Genomic DNA, 21,973 nt, shown 5'->3' with positions numbered 1-21,973 from the left:
CTTCTAGAAAGACTGAGGCAAAAGAAGAAAGGGCATAGATCACCAATATCAGGAAGAAAAGGGGATTATCTCTAAAACCAATGCAGACGTCAAAATGATGGTGAGGGAATACTGCAAACAGTTCTACAAGCAGAAATTTTTCTTTTTAATATATTTATTTATTTATTTGGCTGCGCTGGGTCTTAGTTGAGGCATGCAAGATCTTTAGTTGTGGCATACGAACTCTTAGTTGTGGCATGTGGGATCTAGTTCCCTGACCAAGGATCGAACCTGGGCCCCCTGCCTTGGAAGCATAGAGACTTAGCTCCTGGATCACCAGGGAAGTCTTGACACACAGAAATTTGGCAACTTAAATGAAATGAACCAATTGCTCAAAAAACACCAACTACTGCATCTCACCTAATATGAAACAATTAATTTGAAGAGTCCTATGAATATTAAATAAATTGAATTTGTAATGAAAAAAGAAAACCCTCAAAAGAAATCTCTGAGTCCAGATTGTTTCACTAGAGAACCCTACAAACCACTTGAAAAAGAATTAATACCAATTCTACACCATCTCTTCTAGAAGAAAGAGGAGAGGGAACCCTTCTCAATTTATTTTATAAAGCTCATATTACTCTGATATCAAAACCAAAGACAGTACAAGAAAATAATAAAGAAAACCATAGACAATGTTTCCTGTGAATATAGATGCAGAAATCCTTAACAAAATATTAATAGAATTCTTAAATATATATTAAAAATGACATTCCATAACCAAGTGGATTTTGTACTAGGGATACAATAAGAAATCTAGAAATCCAATGAATAGTTTTATTTCTTGAAAAGACTTGAGCAAAGAATGAAATGTAAAACTGTGGAAAATTTTTTTATTTACTTATTTTTGTTCTTTAAACACAGAGTATGCTCCATAGCTCCACAAAGTGCACTATGCTGTTTAGTTATTATGTGAGCTGCATACAACCAAGAATATAATCTATACTGTTGATTCCATTATCTTCTATTAGTTACACACTTTCCTTTAAGGCAAATTCTTAACAACTTTGTATATTTTCATAAACAGCATTTATAAGACTATAACTTTTTTTTTTTTTTTTTTTTAGTTGGGGGCCAACCACCCCACAACATTGCAATAGCTTTTGCCATACATTGACATGAATCAGCCATGGGTTTACATGTGTTCCCCTTCCTGGACCCCCCACCCACCTCCCTCCCCATCCCATCCCTCTGGGTCATCCCATTGCCCCGGCCCTGAGCCCTTGTCTCATGCATCGAACATGGAATGGTGTTCTGTTTCACATATGATAATATACATGTTTCAATGCTATTCTCCCAGAACGTCCCACCCTCACCTTCTCCCTCAGAGTCCATAAAATTGTTCTATGCATCTGTGTCTCTTATTCTGTCTCGCATATAGGGTTATCGTTACCATCTTTCAAATTCCATATATATGCATTAGTATACTGTATTGTTGTTTCTCTTTCTGGCTTACTTCACTCTGTATAATGGGCTCCAGTTTCATCCATCTCAGTAGAACCGATTCAAATGTATTTTTTTTTTATGGCTGAGTAATATTCCATTGTGTATATGTACCACAGCTTCCTTATCCATTCATCTGCTGATGGACATCTAGGTTGCTTCCATGTCCTGGCTATTGTAAACAGTGCTGCGATGAACATTGGGGTACACGCGTCTCTTTCAATTCTGGTTTCCTCGGTGTATATGCCCAGCAGTGGGATTGCTGGGTCATATGGCAGTTCTATTCCCAGGTTTTTAAGGAATCTCCACACTGTTCTCCATAGTGGCTGTACTAGTTTGCATTCCCACCAACAGTGTAAGAGGGAAGACTATAACTTTTTAATAAAATCACTGCATTAATAATATGTATATTTGGCTTGATAAAAATCATTTCTTAGTAAATGATTACTCTTACAAATATAAATTTAGGTGAATCATTGCCTCTACTGAACACCCAGTGATCAAGCATTGTCAATTTCAAAAGGCTCTTAAATAAAAGCAGTCTTCTTCCTACTCTCTCTTAGAAACAGTTATGAAAATTAAAGGACATGCAATATATTTTTATCAAATATGAAATGAACAACTCTCTAGGAAATTATTTTTAATATTTTATAGAGAATCTCATGCGATCCAGGTCAGAGCACCTTATGGGCTACCTTAGGATGTAATGGGCCAGTACCAAGCATCAATTTTATTTTCCTGTGTATCTGTGTAGATATTATTTGCAGATGTTTGGATATTTTTTTGTAGTAAGATTACCTAGAATACGTCCCAGCGATGAAACCATAATAAAGACAGTTTACATAGCTGAGTATTATCATTTTTCAGTGGTGGGAATTATAAAGCAGAATAGAATAACAAAAGCAAACAAAAATGACAGCAGCAACAACTAAAAATATTTTTTAAACCTTAAAAATTACATTTATCAAGCCAATAATTATTCTTCATAATTTTATCTGGCAATAAATAAAATATTGGTAGTAGTAATGTGTAGTAGTTTATTATTGTGTTTAATACTCCTTTGTATAAAACATTATTATCATTCATATTCATAGGACAACAGTGGTTTTTATTTTTATGAAGACCAAGTAGCAAGCACATTTGTAACATGGAAGAGTTGGATTCAGTCCATTTAAATAATCACAACCTCATACACAGAGCTCATTAGTTTATCCTCAATTGATGTATAAATTTTTGAACCAATCTTAATTTGCCAGCTGAGTGGCATATGAGATCTCAATAGGCAATGTTTATTAATTTCAATGAGGACTTCATATATTTCTACCCTGCTTCCAAAAATACAAAAAGGAAATTGCAGTTTTTGTAGTTAGTTAAGGAATGAATACAATCCGGTTTACCCTAAACTTCAGAGCAGGAGTTGAACTTTAGGATTTCTTTTGTTGGCTTACCTCCAGCTGCCTCATAAGAACATGATTTTTGGTTCATATTTATATTTTCATATGTTGACTCATTCCTTTGAAATTGTCTTTTTCTTTAAGAAAATGCCCTTTATGAATGATTGGATTTTAGACTCATGCATCTGTTTGCTCCATCTCCTGATTTTACAAAGACTTTTTCTAGAAAATGATATTACGAGATTCCTGGCATATGATTAGATTGGCAAATAATTCAGGTACATGTGAAAAAATATCAATGAGAAATCAGAATATGTATATATATATATATATATATATACTACCTACCAATAACAATACCAAGCGCTCATAAGAATGTGGGGGAAAATGAAACCATATTGCATGTTGGTTGGAGTGTAAGTTGGTTGATGACTTTGGAGAGCAATTTGTGAATACCTTGTAGAGGTGAATTTGCACCCGCCTCTCCATCCTACCATTATACATCTTTACCCTAAAAAACCCCAGGTATTTGTGCACTGGGAGAGTCTTTGAGCAGGTTTGTAACAAGGGAGATAATCCACTTAACAAAGAATAAATGTATAAGTCATTGTTCAGTCAAACAATTACTAAGCAACATTTAAAATAAATCTTCCACATCTACAAGAGGAAGTATGGTTAACTTCAAAATTGCAATGCTGAGTAAAATGAGTAAGTTACAAATTATACTTAAGTATAATTCATTTATGTAGACTTAAAAAATTAGTAGTATTTATGTATGCTGCATATGTAATAAAGTAGAAAAACATCATGAATATAATACACACCATCATTAGGATAGTGGTTACTTCTGGGCATGCAGATGGCAGCTTGAGGATAGAGATGTAGGTGTAACACTTCATTCTTCAGTAAACAGAGTGAGAGAGTTGACGTAAAGAGAGCAAAATATTAGCATATGTTTAATCTTGGTATTTTAGCACTGTCATATTTGCACCTCACATTGCCTTTTGTACTCTTACATGTTTAAGTGGTTTTATAGTGAAGGGAAAAAGTCCTGATCATCAATTGCAAAGGGTAATTAGGTGAATCCAGGTGAGTTCAACCAGGTGAATGTAACTCTCATGGGGTCAAACCAACAAAGCAGGGAATTGAAGTTTTTCTCCTAAACTGCCGCAAGGGAATAGCAAGAGGAATCAATTTGTCAAGGAATGAACTTTGAAAATAGGCTAGGATAAATTGCTATTCTCATGGGAACTTAATCTTCTCTGACGTATTCTTCTCTAAAGAAACTTTGAGACATTAACTTCTCCAATGCTCATATTTTCTCAATAATAAAAATAATGATAATAATAGCATACAATTAATAAACACTTATATTCAGATTCTACTAAATGATTTATACATTTTTCTCATCCAGTCATCACAGTGTCTCTATGAAGTAGGTATTATAAACCACATTTAAAGATGGGCTAAGTACTTTACCTCTTCAAATAGTGGAGCTAGTACCTTGCTAGTAAGATTAACCATTGGAATCATTTACTCTACAAGTGGGCTTCCTAGGTGGCGCTAGTGGTAAAGAACCTCCCTGCCAGTGCAGGAGATGTAAGAGACATGGGTTCAATCCCTGGGTGGGAAGGATTCCCCTGAAGGAGGGCATGACAACCCACTCAAGTATTCTTGCCTGGAGAATCCCATGGACAGAAGAGCCTGGTGGGCTACAGTCCATAGAGTCGCAAAGAGTCAGACACAACTGAAGCGACTTAGCATGCATGTACTCTGCAAGTACAACAAATTAATATCAATCAACAGAACATTAAAGCTAATGTGAATGGTCCTTTCAACATCCCTCTGCTCTCATTTTATGGTAGACATTCCTTCTGTGTTGCTACCAAAATAGTTTGATAATTAAGAAAGATTAAGCAGATGTACTGACTTAGTACTATCTCTTTTGTATCTAGCATTTAATAGAGTTTCTTTTTGTTTCAGTGTTAGGAGCTTAAAAACTACTTAGATGGAGCTTAAAAACTACTGAATATGAATATATGAATATTTGAATATGTGCACATAAATTGATACTAACAATGGCAGAGTCAGGCGACCTCCGGGATCTTAGTTCCCAGACCAGGGATCAAACCCCCACCGCTTGCAGGGTAAGTGTGGAGTTTTAACTACTGGACCACCAGAGAAGTCCTAAGGTATTGCTACTTCTAAATTTCCTTCCAGCTCAAAAAAATTGTTAGAATAGTTAGATTGTTTAGATATTGATTCTATTCCTGAGAAATAATAACCTTTTTACCAAGAAATAGGATTTGCTCATTTGAGCAGTTACTATACAGTCCATGGAATTCTCCAGGCCAGAATACTGGAGTGGATAGCCGTTCCCTTCTCCAGGGAATCTTCCTAACCCAGGGATCGAAGCCAGGTCTCCCACATTGCAGGTGGATTATTTACCATCTGAGCCACCAAGGAAGCCCACATGAGCATTAAAAGATTTTAAAATTGAGAAATTGAGTAGGTAGAGTTTTGATAGAATAAAATCAAGGCAGAAAAATTGCCTGAAATAGTCCTTAAGTATATTTATTTCCCTCAGAAATGGGAGAAAGCTGATGATGACAGGATGGGATTTTGTACTGGCCAAAAAAAAGCTAAGTTTCTGAAGTTATTTTGGTAGAGATCTACATCATATTTTAGAATTAATTATTGAGCCATCAGATGTTCCAATAAGTAGTTACTATTTTCCATACACCAAACTGTGCTGTTTTATGAGTAGGATCTCATGCAGTCCTGACAACCTTATATACTCATTTTGCAGATGAGAAAACTGAGGAGGTGAGAGAAGGAGTAAAGGACTCAAGGTCACACAGCTTGGAAACAGTAGAGTCATGGTTCAACCTAGAGTAGGATTCATACGCACTTAGGCAACGCTGCTTTTCTTCCATCTTTAGGTTGTTAAGGGGTCCCAGTGCGAAAATTCCCACAACTGACTAACTTTTAAAAAAGCAGGTGAATCTGAACTCTGAAACCTACAACCCACCCCATCCCCCTTTTTATGGCAGGCTGACCATTTTCTGCTTGTTTATGAGAAGCAGTCAGGATTAAGGGGAGTAACCTAAGACACCTCAATAAAGGAGTTCTTAAAGATAGGATAAAGTTTAATGGAAACAAATGTTCTGCTTGGAAGACATGCTAGGGAACCATGGATAGTATTTTTTTCCTTTTTAGCCATGATATGATTAGAAGTCTAGTAATCTGAATTACTTTGCAGGCAGAGAAACCACAAAAGACTTTGAAAGAGAAACAGAATTCAGAATATTATTTTTTGTCTTTATTACAAAAGAAATACATGCACGTGGTAGAAGATTAGAAAAGCTGGCAATCAAAGAAAAGAGAAAAGTTTACGAAATCTGTATCATTGAGTGATATATATCACTATTGCCTTGGTGTGCAGAACTCTATATATGTTCTTTAAGAATCAAGTTATGTTGTGAAACTTGTTTTGCTACTTGATTATAGCTTTTTAAAAGGTTAAAAGCATTTACTTTCATTCTTTAGGGCATAAATGGAGCTACAGAAATGTGAATACATTAAGTGTATATTCATGAGACCTTGAACTACTTTTCATAAATCTGGCTTGAATGCAGTGTTAGTTCCTTCTGTGTTTTTATTCAAGGTGGTTCATTGCAGTTATGATATAGTTCTTGAGGCCAGCTATTGGGTGACTCTCGGGACCTTCATGAATTAAACTGTGAAACTGAAAAACCTATATGTCAACTATGATTCTTCTTCCAGGTTGGAAGACTAATCCAGGGCCAAAATTAAAACAGAGGTAGCCATAATTTTTGAAAGGTAAAAGAGATCCTACAGAGTACGCATGTATTTCGCACATGAGGAAAGAGAGAATTCTGAAACACGGTCCAAAGTCATACAACCAGTTATTGGTGAGAGATTGTAACTGAAATCCAGCTGTTCTAATTCCAGTCCATTGCTTTTTCATCTATCGCATGTGTCTCTCACTAAGGATCCCATCTCATAACACTGCGGAATAGAGCACTGTGTTGTTGTTCAGTCACTAAGTCATGTCCGACTCTGTGACCTCATGACTGCAGCATGCCAGACTTCCCTATCTTTCACTATCTCCCGGCGGTTGCTCAAACTCATGTCCATTGAGTTGGTGGTGCCATCAAACCATCTCATCCTCTGTTGCCCCCTTCTCCTCCTGCCCTCAATCTTTCCCAATATCAGGGTCTTTTCCAATGAAGAGCACTATGTGGTCTGGTTTATTAGGGGCAATATTTCCAACCCCCAGACTCATAGCCCTACATAAGGAGAGGGTCCCTGGGTACATCTCTACCATTAAGAAATTCCAGGAAGCAGAGTAATTTTTCCCATTAACTCTTTAAGTCCTTTCTATCATGGGAAGAATATAATGTCCATTCCCAGATCTTAGGATTTAGGACAGCCATTGGAAAGATTTTTTAAATTTAGCTTTTCAGTCCTATGAGCTATGAGCCATGGTGGGATTTAAGATGGAGGGATAAATGTGCGAAAGAAGCTGGCCAGAAAATAACCACCGATTTAACTTCACCAGTAGGAATATTTTTCTTTTTGTCCTCCCTTTGTCAGTTGTCATCATCTTCTTCATCATCACTATGGCTTTAAAAATTCTATCTCATGGATACTGTAGTCAGATACTAAATTCATTGTTTTCATATGCATTATCTCATTTAATTTTATAAATCAAGTTATGTTATTTCCATTGTATAAATTAGAAAACTGAGGCTCAAGAGACATTAAGTAATTTGGTCAAGGGTTTCCTACCTAGTAATCAAGCTAGGATTCTAACTTAGATCTTTGAATCTCTAGAACCCATGCTCTTTGCAATCTATTATACTGTTCTTCTGACAAACAGACCAAATTGCCAACATTTGTTGAATCACAGACAAAGCAAGAGAATTCTAGAAAAACATCTACTGCTTCATGGACTATGCTAAAGCCTTTGACTATGTGGATCACAATAAACTGTGGAAAATTCTCAAAGAGATGGGAATACCAGACCACCTGACCTTGCCTCCTGAGAAGCCTGTATGCAGGTCAAGAAGCAAGTTAGACTAGAACATGGAACAACAAACTGGTTCAAAGTTGAGAAAAGAGTACATCAAGGCTGTGTTTTGTCACTCTCCTTATTTAACTGCTATGCATAGTACATCATGGAAAATGCTGGGCTGGATGAAGCACAAGCTGGAATCAAGATTGCTGGGAGAATTATCAATAACCTCAGATATGCAGATGACACCACCCTAAAGGCAGAAAGTGAAAAGGAACTAAAGAGCCTCTTGAATGAAGGAGAAAGAGGAGAGTGAAAAAGCTAGCTTAAAACTCAACATTCAAAAAACTAAGATAATGGCAGGCAGTCCCATCACTTCATGGCAAATAGATGGGGAAGCAACAAGAAACAGTGAGAGACTTTATTTTCTTGGGCTCCAAAATCACTGTGAACAGTGACTGCAGCCATGACATTAGAAGACCCTTGCTCCTTGGAAGAAAAGCTGTGACAAACCTAGACACATATTAAAAAGCTGAGACATCACTTTGCTGACAAAGTTACATATAGTCAGAGCTGTGGTCTTTCTAGTAATCATGTATGGGTGTGAAAGTTGGACCATAAAGAAGGCTAAAAGCCCAAGAATTGAGGCTTTCAAACTGTGATGTTGGAGAAGACAATCCTAAAGGAAATCAACCATTAATATTCATTGGAAGGACTGATGCTGAAGTTGAAGCTCCAGTATTTTGGCCACCTAATGTGAAGAGTCAACTCATTGGAAAAAACCCTGATGCCTGGAAAGACTGAGGGTAAGAGGAGAAGGAGGAGGCTTAGGATGAGATGATTGGATGGCACATCAGTTTGAGCAAACTCTGGGAAATGGAGTAGAACAGGGAAGACTGGTGTGCTGCAGTCCATGAAGTTGCAAAGAGTCAGACATGACTGAGCAACTGAACAACTGATAAACCTCCGTGAGTGTTGTGATCCAAAAACCCAAGTCAGAGTGCAGAGTAAGCTTGAACATGATCTGAACAGTGGCAAAAATGAGGTCTAAGCTGGGGCACATAAGGTCTGCGGTGGTGAGCTTTCTGGTTTGTACAGGTTAGTACTAGAAATTTGGTTTCTCTGTCTATCCTTGAGGTCATGCTGGGAGTCGAGGGGTGAGAAAGATCTAACAAGATCAGGCTGAAGGCCACAGCTATACTATTTGTGTAGCAGGAAACATAGATAAAAATTAGGAATCAGGGCAGACCTCCAGCTGGGTAGAATGGCTCTGGAATTTATGCTAGATGCTCATGAAGGTGCCACGGGCACAATTCACTCTGAACATCTTACATCAGGCACTGATATAGCATGCTAATTCCAGAATAAGCCTAAATTTTTTACATATGACACTTGTTACCCAAAAAGAGACTGTAGTGGAACTAAGTGCAGCTTATGTGTTATTTTCAGTTTTTGGCTAATGAGACACTTATGTGTGTTCTGGCTGAAGACCAGGATGGGAATGGTGAGGATCTCCAGCTAGAGAAAAAAAATACAGATGATCGTGGGTTGATGAAGGAGCCAACTCAAGGTAATAGATGTCACCCTGAGAGGTAGAGGGACAGATTTCTCTCTCTACTAGAGGGTGTGCACATTTTCCAACGTGAATATATATAACAGTAATTCTCGAAGTGTGGTCCCCAGTAGGTAGGACAACAGCATCAGAATCACATGGAAACATACTTGAAACACACATTCTTAGGCTCCATCTGAAACCTAATTAATCAGACACTCTGCGGGTAGAGACAAACCTTCTGGGTGAGTGGGATTGAACTGAAGTTTGATACCCACCAACTTGCAGCGTTACAATATTTATTTATCAGAGCAACCACATGAGTTAAGTATTATCATCTCTGTTTTGCAGAAGATAAATCCAGGAGATGTCAATTAATGTTAAGTATCATACCCAAGATTACATAACTAGAAAATAGTAAAATTGAGATTAAACTTGACTGTTGCATCGCAGAAGTTATGTATGCTTCCAGATATTTTATACGGTTAACTGAATTTAATCTTTTGGTTAATATGTTTGGATATTTTCTTCAGAGGTGATTATCATATCATGAATATCATAGGTCATATCATGACATGTCATATATCATGACCTATGTCATGGATTGTATTATATCAAACTCTATATTTATTTTGCCTCTAACATAGCATTTAGACGATATAAGAGGAGCTACATTCTACATAGAATTATATTGAAGAGCTTCCATATTAACCAGCTTCCCCTCCTCTTCCCTTTAGCTCTTTTTCTTCCACAATTTATTTTGAATTTCAGTGCTATGAAAGTTGAGAATAGTCCAATAAGCAACAGTATATCTTTATTTAGAATTACCAGTTAACATCTTGCCATGTATGCTTTTTCTTTCTGTGTGTGTATAATCACATGTATCACACATACATATATTTTCCTGAATTATTAAACATAAATTGCAGATAGTTTTAACAGTTCACCTTTAAATAATTTACCATGTATCTCCAAGGACAGAGGCTTTCTCTAACACAACCACAAAACTGCTAGACACCAAATAAGTTTAACATTTGTTCTGTAATATAATAAAAATATATGGTCTATATTCAAATTTCTCCAATTATTAAAGAAAAGGTTCCATATGTTTTTAAAGTTCAAGATTCAATCAAAATTATGTAATGAGTTTTGCTGCCATGTCTTTTTCATCTTGTTTATCTAGAGCTATGCCTCTTTTTGTTTGCTTTTATGCCACTGGCAATTTGGAGTGTGGGCTAGTTGTCTAAAAAATAGCCCACTTCCCACTTGTGCACTTCCTGTTGCATCACATTAGGAAACACACGATGTCTGTTTGTGCCATTCTTGATGAGCAGTTCAGTTATTTAGTTAGGTGATGTCTGCTAGATCTCTGCAGCATAGAGGTACTCCTTCCTCTTGTAAATCAAAAGTGTTATGTGGGATGGGATCATAGGATGGATTATCCTGCTCTTCAACAATTTTTCACTCAATGGGTTTAGCATCCATTTGGATCCTTGTCTGAATCAAATATCACACAGGGAGTTGCAAAATGGTTATTCTTTTGGAGGGCAGCTATGCTCACCACTGTATGACCAATGCTGCACAAAATGGTGATTTTTTTTTTTTAATTCTATTACTTCTACATTTATTTTCTAGCATTCTTCTAGAAGGAAGAACCCCTTCCTCCATCGTTTTCCCATTTTCCTCTCATTTTTGTATGTACTAAGTATTATGATTGTATGTGTTATCACTATTTGATTATATTTTCTTAATAATGTCTTTAAATTCATGTTTCAGGTTGATAAATCTGTTATCTTTTAATGCAGAAATACATCATCATTTTTGATGAATGATGCTAACTATATGGTCACTGAACTTATACCTAGATAGAATAAATAGAAAAAAGATTAGATAATTTGTGTATCAAGTGGGTTGGTTCAGCCCTTTACTGTTCTAGTTGTTATTACTCCTTAGGATTTCTTTGATGTATTTTGGGCAAGAGGGGTGGCCAGAGAGAATCACTTATATTTGATTTTTTAAAAAATTCCTGTAATTATGTCATACCTTTAAGAGAAATCTGCTTTGAATTTGGTTCATAGACTTGGTTTCTGGTGGGTTTTTACGTCTCTGGGAGTTCAGCAGTCTTTTCAAAGTATTTTATATACCTGTTAATGTGACATATTAGCATGTTTTATATATACACATATATATTTAATTTTTATGAGAAAAGGGTCTTTATATTTTCTCTGGTGATATGAGTCATCAGTTGGTTTTTTTTGGCTTTTTGGAACTTTCTAGATTTTTTTAAACTCTAGTTTTTAATTGAAGTCCAGTTGACTTACAATATTGTGTTCATTTTTACTATACAGCAAAGTGGTTCTGTTATACATACATATATATACATACAGATATATTCTTTTTCTTTTTAAAATTTATTTTAAGTTTTAATTTTTTATTGGAGTATAATTGCTTTACAGTGTTGTATTAGTTTCTGCTCCACAACAAAGTGAGTCAACTATACATATACATATATCCCTTCTCTCTTGAACTGCTCTCCCGCTAGCCTCCATCCCACCCCTCTAGGTCATCTCAGAGCACTGAGCTGAGTTCCCTGTGCTATAGAGCAGCTTCCCACGAGTTATCTATCTTAACATGATAATGTATATATGTCAATCCTACTTTTCCAATTTGTCCCCAATTCTTTTCCATTATGGTTTACCCACAGGATATTGAATATAGTTCCCTGTGATATACAGGAGGATCTTGTTTTCCCATCCTATATATAATAGTTCGGATCTGCTAACTCCAAACTTCTAGTCCTTCCCTCCTCTATCCCTGCTTCCCCCTTAGCAACCGCAAATCTGTTCTCTATGTTTGTGAGTCTGATTCTGAATGTTTCACAGAGAAGTTCCTTTGTGTCATATTTTATATTTCACATGTAGGTGATATCACATGATATTTGTCTCTCTTTCTGACTTACTTCACTTAGTATGATAATCTCTAGGTCCATTCATGTGACTATAAATGCCATTATTTCATTTTTTATGATTGAGTAGTGTTCCTTTGTATACATAGACCAAGTGCCACATCTTTGTTATCAGTTCCTCTGCCAAAGGACATTTAGGCTGTTTCCATGTCTTGGCTATTGTAAATAGTGCTGCTATGAACATAGGGCTGTGTGTATCTTTTTGAATTATGACTTTGTCTGCATATATGCCCGGAAGTGGGATTGCTAGATCATATGGCAACTCTATTTTTAGTTTTCTCAGAAATCTCCATACTGTTTAATATAGTGGCTGTATCAACTTACATTTCCACTCACAGTGTAAGAGGATTCCCTTTTCCCCACACCCTTTCCAGCTTTTGTTACTTGTAGACTTTTTAATGATAGCCATTCTGACTGGTGTGAAGTGGTACCTTATTGTAGTTTTCATTTGGGTTTCTCTAATAATTAGTGATGTTGAGCATCTTTTCATGTGCCTTTTGGCCATCTGTATGTGTTCTTTGGAGAAATGTCTGTTCAGGTCTTCTGCCCATTTTTCGATTGGGTTGTTTGTTTGTTTTTTTTTATTGTTGTTGTTGAGTTTTTATTGAGCTGTTCATATATTTTAGAAATTAATGCCTTGTCAGTCACATCACTTGCAATATTTTCTCCCATTCTGTAGGTTGTTTTTTCATTTTGTTTATGGTTTCATCTGCTGTGCAAAAACTTGAAAATTTGATTAGGTCTCATTTGTTTATTTTTCCTTTTATTTCTATTGCCTTAGGAGACTGACCTAAGAAAACATTGGTATGAGTCAAGTCAGAGAATGTTTTGCTTATGTTCTCTACTGAGCGTTTTATGGTATCATGTCTTATATTGAAGTTTTAAGCCATTTTGAGTTTATTTTTATGTATGGTGTGAAGGTGTGTTCTAGCTTCATTGATTAGGATGTGGCTGTCCAACATCTCCAATACCACTTGCTAAAAAGACTGTCTTTTTTTTTGCATTGTATATTCTTGCCTCCTTTGTCACAGATTAATTGACTGTAGGTATGTGGATTTATTTCTAGGCTACCTGAGTCATCAAGTTTTAATATTGCTAAAAAGGAAAAAAGAAATGACTAAGATTTAGAAAAATCTGTTCAGTTTCTTGAATAAAAGTTACTAAATAGATCACAATGGTTGGAAGAAACTTTTAGAATGCATGCAAAATATAAGCATGATGAATTGTGAGAGAATAAGATTCAATTTGTGATATAGTAGATGACTTGTGACTAAAGGTCATAGATTACATTCACTAAGCTAAAAAGACTCAACCCATTATTTAAAATGTAATGTTTTAGATTTTAAAATGCCATCTTAAAATTAAAAAAAAAAAACTTATAATCATTTAGACCTAGTCTTGTTCATTAATATTATATATACTTTTAAAAGTGTGTATAGGAAAAGAAAAAAAAGGAACAATAATGTAGGATTTTCTTTAAAATGGAGATTTAGAAAAATGAAACTAAGTGGATGTATTGATTTTCCAGCTGTGCTTCTTCTGGTTTTCTGGTAAATTGTGCCCTCTCAATGCTGGGAAAACTCAGAAAATACCCAAATTAGTGGTTGGATAAGTGAGTCAAATATTAGAAGTGAATTTGTAAAAGTTCTAAACAAATCATCTATTCCTTCAAATAAAGATCCTTGGAATTTACTTCTTCAATTTTCCCCTCATTCTTCCATTGAAGTGTACGTACCTCTGAGATCATCTGTCCTGTGCAGTTCACTTAGGGGGAGGAAATTTCCCAGAGTTTTCACTTCAAAAGAATTTGCGACAAACCATCTTAATCCTTTAGACAGGCAGGGCTGCCAAGGACTGTTGGACTAGTTTGCTCTGCTACAGGGCCACTGTCCAAAAGGAAAGTGGGGCCACACTCTGATTGCTAAGCCATGTGCCCTGATAAGGATCAAGAGGCTTCAGTCCAGAAGAAAGAGTGCCTTTCTGTAAGTTGCACAAAGTATACGTCTGTTTAGGTTCACTAACCCTGGTGACAATGTTGATGTAATTTGGAGCTTTTCTCCTTTAAGTGCTGTTCCCACATGATTGTATCAGAAATGGGAAGGCCTAAAGGGTACACTCCTTGATTAAAATGACAGATATTGATTATCATCTTTTAATATTGCTTGATCTCTCAGAACAAAAATATGATCTTTCACGTCTCTTTATGATTAAAAAAAACCTGCTTATGTTTTAAGAAATATTTCCAGTATTTGAAATGAGCAACCCATTATTAATGAACTCTTAGCTTGGGGAATTTCTACTTGATTTTTAGTTTTAGCAATTAAAATTTTGAATAAAACCATGGAAATATTCTTTATGGTAGGTTTTAGCTACCTTAAAATTCTCATTCTTTGTACTTACTTTCTGAAATCATTGTAGATATCTTATAATAATCAATAGCTTTAGAAGAACCAGAAAACTTAACCAAAAATGATTATGGTATTTTAAAAAAAGATCTAAGAAGTATTTATTGCTATTTTTTCTCATTCCTTTGCTTACTGTTCTCAGTGTGGTTGATTCTCATTGTTACTTCATAATTTTTTCCTGAGAGTTTTTGAAAACTATTGCTTTTGGAAGGAAGCAAGGCAAGACAGCAGTTAACTAGTCTCTTTTGTTATCAGACTTATCTTAGTAATTCAGCAATTATCATATAAATTTATATTACTATTATTGTTCTGCTCCAGTGATCGTTGATATGTTAGCAATTTAGCTAATAGTGCATGGAAGTCAATTGTCTTTATATCACTTATGGAGGAATCTGGGAAATGATGGTGGTGATTCACACTGAAAATAGTAATTCCCTTATTTTTTTAGATATGTCTGTTGAACTGTGTTTTTCGCTTATGTATGTATCTGTGGCAATATTTTAGATATAGGTCATCCATAACGAACCAGTTCCTTCCGTCTCTCGAAATCTTTGTACTCTTCACTAGCTCTGCGTGTTTCACTTCCACTCTCGCTCTCACCGTACGCCCCATTACCACACCAGATGTGGCAGATGGCTTGTTTTGCTTTGATTCTTAACATGCTACCCTGGAGACTTGCCTAAGTTCTATCATTGTTTGTAATAGTTTCCCATGGTTCATTCACCTGAGGTAGACACATACATGTATATATTCTTTTTTTCTTTTTTACATTCTCTTCAAATTGTAGGTTGTCATAAGATATTGAGGGTAGTTCCCTGTACATTAAAATAGGTTCTTGTTGATTATCTCTTTGATATATAATAGTGTGTATATTTTAATCCCAAACTCCTATTTTCCCTCCCTCTCAAGTGTAGAGAGTCTAGGACGTGTATACACAGCAGCTCCTTCTCACACTGTCCAGCTGGGGCACGGTTTCCAGGTGATAGAAAAATATTCAATACATTTCAGTCTGGGCCAGTTGCTGGATTTGTTGTGGTACTGTGAAAGGGAAAGTGGTAGTCGCTTAGTTGTGTCTGATTCTTTTTTGCGATCCCATGGATTGTAGCCCACCAGGCTCTTCTGTTCATTTCCCAGGCAAGAAGACTGGAGTGGGTAGCCATTCCCTTCTCCAGGGCATCTTCCTAACCCAGGAATTGAACCTGAGCCTTTTACACTGCAGGCAGGTTCTCTGGCCTGAGCCACCAGGGAAGCCTATAAAGTTTTACAATTGGATTTTTGAAAGTAGCTATATTTAAAATTTTCTCATAATGTAAGAGGCTAACTTAATTCTTCAAAGTATACTGTAAAATAACAAACACTGATTTCCTAATGAGTCGGCAGAGAGCCTATAACTGAGGAACTTTCATGGATCACAGGATTTACAATTCAGATATCTAAAGGAGGAAACAGAAAACTGACATTTTTGAAGTACTGTGAATGTTGCTGACCTGTGAGACTGACTCCTGTGTTAAAATTTTTTAATTATGCGTTTATTTTTCCAGAGTAGTAGATTTTATATTGCTTGTATTCCCTTCTGATACTGCTGGGAACATAGAACAATGTTATGGTTTTGATCTTTTTAAGATTTAAACTTGACAGGAGGCCTGTGGTAAAAGTGGATTAAATAAGATAGGAACCTGTTTCTTTTTCTCATGAACAAAAAGAAGAAGTAGGAAATCCATTACTAATAATGAGACTCAGCAGTCATGAGGAACTCAGGCTCCTTCTCTTAGGTCCCTCTGCTATCTTTTATTGCGAGTATTCCTGTTTAAAAAGTCTTTGAAATACAGTTGATTTACAATGTTGTGTTAGTTTCAGGTATGTAGCAAAGTGATTCAATTATACACACACACACATCTATATTCTTTTTTTACATTCTCTTCTATTATAGGTTCTTATAAGATATTGAATATAGTTCCCTGTGCTTTAAAATATGTCCTTGTTGTTATATATTTGATATACAGTAGTGTGTATATTTTGGGCTTCCCAGGTTTCGCTGGTGGTAAAGAACCTGCCTGCCAAGGCAGGACACATAAGAGATGCAGGTTCAATCCCTGAGTTGGGAAGATCCCCTGGAGGAGGGCACGGCAACCCACTCCAGTATTCTTTCCTAGAGAATTCCATGGACAGAAGAGCCTGGTGGACTATGGTTCATAGTTTCACAAAGAGTCAGACATGACTGAAGTGACTTAGCACATATGCAGTGTGTATATTTTAATCCAAAACTCCTATTTTCCCTCCCTCTCCCTTCCCCTTTGGTAACCATGAGTTTGTTTTCTATGTCTGTGAATCTATTTATATTTTGTAAAGAAGTTCATTTGTATCATTTTTTTTTAGATTCCACATATAACTGATATCATGTGATAGTTGTCTTTGTCTGGCTTACTTCTTTTAGTATCATAGTCTCTAGGTCCAACCATGTTGCTGCAAATGGTGTTATTTCATTCTTTTTTATGACTGAGTAATGCTCAATGGTGTGTATATTACATCTTCTTTATCCATTCATCTGTCAGTGGACTCTTAGATTGCTTCCATGTCTTCACTAATGTCAGTGGTGCTGCAATGAACATTGGGATTCATGTATCTTTTTAAATTATGTTTTTCTCCAGATATGTGCCCAGGGATGGGATTGCAGGATCATAGAGTAACTCTATTTTTAGTTTTTAGGGACCTCCATACTGTTCTTCATGGTTTTTGTACCAGTTTATATTCCCACCAGAAATGCAGGAGGGTTCCTTTTTCTCTACACCCTCTCTAGCATTTATGATTTGTAGATTTTTTGATGTTGGCCCTTCTGAATGGAGTGAGGTGATATCTTAAATGGTAAAGAAGAATGAGGGGGCACACAGATCTATATGCTGTTTCTCATCCATCTGCTTTGACATATATATGTACCCCAACCTGCACAGGTGTGTTGCCAAATTTTGATCAGTGAGCAAAAGTTATTAATTTCTGTATAACTGTGCATATAGTTCTACAGTGTTGTCACTTAGAACACTAAATGTATGTGGCATGTGTATGCCAGGTACACCTGCATCAGATGAGTCTAGGATGATATGAGGAGCCTCTTTTGACGATCCAGGCTTTGTCTGTGTATTGGCTATCATCAAACAACAGACTGGTTCAAAATTGGCAAAGGACTATGTCAAGGCTATATATTGTCATCTTGCTTATTTAACTTATGTGCAGAGTACATCATGTGAAATGCCAGACTGGATGAAGCTTAATCTGCAATCAAGATTGCTGGGAGAAATATTAACAACCTCAGATATACAGATGATACCACTCTAATGGCAGAAAGCAAAGAGAAACTAAAGAGCCTGTTCATAAGGGTGAAAGAGGAGGGTGAAAAAGCTGGCTTAAAACTCAACATTCAAAAATCTAAGCTCATTGCATCCAATCCCATCACTTTATAGCAAATAGAAGGAGGAAAAGTGGAAACAGTGACAGATTTTAGTTTCTTGGGCTCCAGAATCACTGTGGTTGGTGACTGAAGCCATGAAATTAAAAGATGCTTGTTTATTGGAATGAAAGCTTTGACAAACCTAGACAGTATATTAAAAACAGATATATCACTTTGCTGACAAAGGTCCATATAGTCAAAGCTATGGTTTTTCCAGGGGTCTTGTATGGATGTGAGAGTTGGACAATAAAGAAGGCTGAGCACTGAAGAATTGATGCTTTGAATTGTGATGCTGAGGAAGACTCTTGAGAGTCCTTTGGACTGCAAGATCAAACCAGTAAACCCTAAAGGAGATCAACCCTCAGTATTCATTGGGAGCACTGATGCTGAAGTTCCAATACTTTGGCCACCTGATGCAAAGAGCTGACTTATTGGAAAACACCATGATGCTGGGAAAGATTGAGGGTAGGAGGGGAAGAAAATAACAGAGAACAAGATGGTTGGATGGAATCATCAACTCAATGGACATGAGTTTGTGCTAACTCTGGGAGATAGTGAAGGACAGGGAAGCCTGGCATGCTGCAGTCCATGGGGTTGCAGAGTTGGACATGACTGAGCGGCTCAACAACAACAACAACAATCATCAACGGAGGGCTTCTATCTTCCACCAGTACTCTCAAATTCCAGCCAGTAGGAATGGGAGGAAAGGATGAGAGGGGCACAGTCCTTCCCTTTCCTGGAAGGATCAAGAATTTGTACACATTATATGTGTGGATCTTTTTTCTTTTTATAGAATTATCTCTTACAGTCATACTTCTATATTGATTATATCTAAATCTTTATTCTTCATTGTCCAATTCTCACATCCATACAAGACTATTGGAAAAACCATAGCTTTGACTATATGGACCTTTGTCAGCAAAGTGATATATCTGTTTTTAATACACTAGGTTTGTCAAAGCTTTCATTCCAAGGAACAAGACTTTTACAGTACTTGCTATATTTCATGATTATAAACATCAGAATATACATTTTGAAATATGTAAATCTTTAAATGTATTTAAAGATAAGTATTTCAGTGTTTAATAGTGTAAATTATTGTCTGAATTTTTAATGATTTCTTTACATTATGTTATCAGAATTGGGAAATGAGATTATGTTATCAAATTTGATAAATATTGCCACTTTGCCTTTTAAAAAATTAAAATTGATACTCTTATCAGCTATATCTGAGAGTGTCTGTTTATTATTAACTTACTAGTATTTGCTTTTCTCATGAAGTTTTTAAACGTTTAGAAAATTTCTTCATTCTAAGTGAAGTAAATATTTACTATCTATCTGTAGCTTTTTCCCTTTTCTTTTTTTCTTAAGGAATCTTATTAGATATTTATATATAAATAATATAATTTTTCTTCTGTTAAATTTGTTGCTTATAAATTTCAATATATTACATCTTTTTAATTTGGCTAATGTTTGTTATTGAAAGAAATATAAAATATTTATGTAGCCAAATTTATTAATTATAAATTATGTGACTTTTTTCATTGTTTTTAAGTATACAAGATATTTCTCATCCTGAGATCCAGAGATTGCAGACATATTCACCTTCATTGTCTTCTATTTTATATTTCTTTTTAATTTACCTTGGTTTATGATATGAGGTAAGGCTCTAAATCCATATGTTTTCTCCAAATAGAAAACTGTGAATTCTTGCTATTTATTAATCATTTTCATGTACATCAATTTGTACTCTTTCATTCTGTAAATATACCAAGGAAAAATAATATGTATTTTCAACCTATTATTCTATCTTATTGGTGCCAGAAATGTTTTTGTAGCAGAAGATTTGTATATGATGAGAAATTTTGTAGGTTGTATTTTTTTATGTCCTTACAGCACAGTTAGTCCCATTTTGAGCTTGGAGACAAAAGCATTTACCTTTTATTTTTTTAACCATGTGAATTTAGAAAGTGGTTTTCTACATGTATGGCCTGTGGGCACATCAAATTCAGCATGGCCAAAAGAAAGCTATGATTTATGGCTCCATTACAACTCTCCTCTGCTAACGTTTCCTAATGTGGTTAATGACATAGCTTTCATTCAGTCTGCCTAGCCACAAGCCTCAGTGTCATTTCTGACTTTTCCCTCTCTATTTCACTCCACGTGCAGATATTCCCTAGTGTTTTCTAACTCTGTCCTAAAATACCAATGGAATCAGTTCTTCCCCTTGGGTTATCACTGCCTCTGCTCTCAGGGCTGTGCCATCTCACCACTGGATACTGAGAAGAGCTTCAGGTTCTTGCCTCCAGCCTGTTTTCCCTCAGCATAGGTACTAATTATCTCACAGAATTACAGATCCAGGTGTTGCAGGAAGGGGGACCCCATCCATGGCCTGCGAGTGGGTTTTTGTCTAACCCTTGGAAATGAACTGTCTGAGGAGATACATGAACTGACAAAGCAAGAGACTTTATTGGAAAGGGCGGCTAGGCGGAGAGCAGCAGAATAAGAGAACCCAGGAGGACTGCTCTGCCATGTGACTCACAGTCTTGTTCTTTGGCCAGTCATTCTGACTCAGGATCCTTCCTGGTGGTGCACACATTGTTCAGCTAAGATGGATGCCAGTGAGAAGGATTCTGGGAGGTGGTAAGACATGTGGTGCCTCCTTTTGACTTTCCTTGAACTGTTTGGTTGGTGGTGGCTTAGTAATTCTGTGTTCTTTACCAGGACCTCCTGTTATAAAATAACTCATGCAAATGACTAGTATGGTGCCTGCCAGGGTGAGCGGTTCAATCAGTGTGTTTCCCCTAACACAGGCACTTCATTTCTTCTGTTTTTAATCTTTGGGTGGCTTTACATTGTCTTGAGAATAGACTTCAAGCTCATTAACATGATATTTGAAGTTGAACAAAAGGTAGATCTTCAACTAACTTTCCTTTTCAACTCCCTCATTCCTGGTCACCCATGAACCTTGTGTTTCTGTCACTTTTATTTTCAAATATTGAAATATTCATTTCCCTTGGGCTGTTTTACTTATCAATGCCTTTCTCACTCTGTTTTCATAATCCTCACTCTAAGTCTCAGGGCAGATATCACTGACTCTGGAAAACTCTCTTTATTCAGTCAAACTTAATTGCCTTGTACTCTGTGTTCCTGTTGAATTTGTGTACACATTTATCATAGCCCAGCTTTCTTTCTGAATTATTTAAGATGCAGTATCTCTGGTGAAACTTTACATTTTAAGGGGACCAAAGTGGCCATTCGTCTTTGTAGACAGAATACATAGCAGATTTTCTTCTTAGTTTGGCATGATGGGCTTGAGAAAGAAAGCTAAAGGAGATAAAACTTTAAAAACCAAAGCAGAAGGGATCACTGGAACCTCTTCAGAGGTCTGACCTAGCAAGTTTGACTTAGCTGCCAAAGGTGAGGATCCATCTTCAATAGTGACGCCAGGAATTGGGGACAAAAGTAATGAAAATTATAAACTGACGCTCACAATTCACAGCCTCAGTTGATAAACTGATCGAACTCTCTAATTTTGTCTTGTGTACTTCACGGTTTCCTCTTTGAACCAAGTAAATAACTCTGCCCCCAGATTTCTGCTGGAGAAAGTGCTTAGATAATTCAGGCATGGGGCAATTGGATTATTAAAAGTGTGACCGTATTTGTACTACAAGCTGGACAGGCAGGTTATC

The 21,973-nt window shown here is 36.3% G+C and overlaps 1 protein-coding gene across 1 annotated transcript in view; it reads left to right on the top strand.

Moving 5' to 3' along the window:
* The window catches only part of GRXCR1 (glutaredoxin and cysteine rich domain containing 1), a 326,824-nt gene that overhangs the window by 26,402 nt on the left and 278,449 nt on the right, over nt 1-21,973 (top strand). Inside the window, exon 3 of the mRNA XM_081523573.1 lies at nt 9,367-9,487. Coding sequence (XP_081379699.1) covers nt 9,388-9,487 — 100 coding nt within the window. The 5' untranslated portion in view covers nt 9,367-9,387. The remainder of the gene's footprint in view (nt 1-9,366; nt 9,488-21,973) is intronic.

This window comes from Giraffa tippelskirchi, chromosome 1 (genome assembly GCF_054371585.1).
Source record: "Giraffa tippelskirchi isolate mGirTip1 chromosome 1, T2T-mGirTip1v1.2.pri, whole genome shotgun sequence".
Taxonomy (NCBI): domain Eukaryota; kingdom Metazoa; phylum Chordata; class Mammalia; order Artiodactyla; family Giraffidae; genus Giraffa; species Giraffa tippelskirchi.
This window is presented reverse-complemented; position numbering and strand designations above follow the sequence as displayed.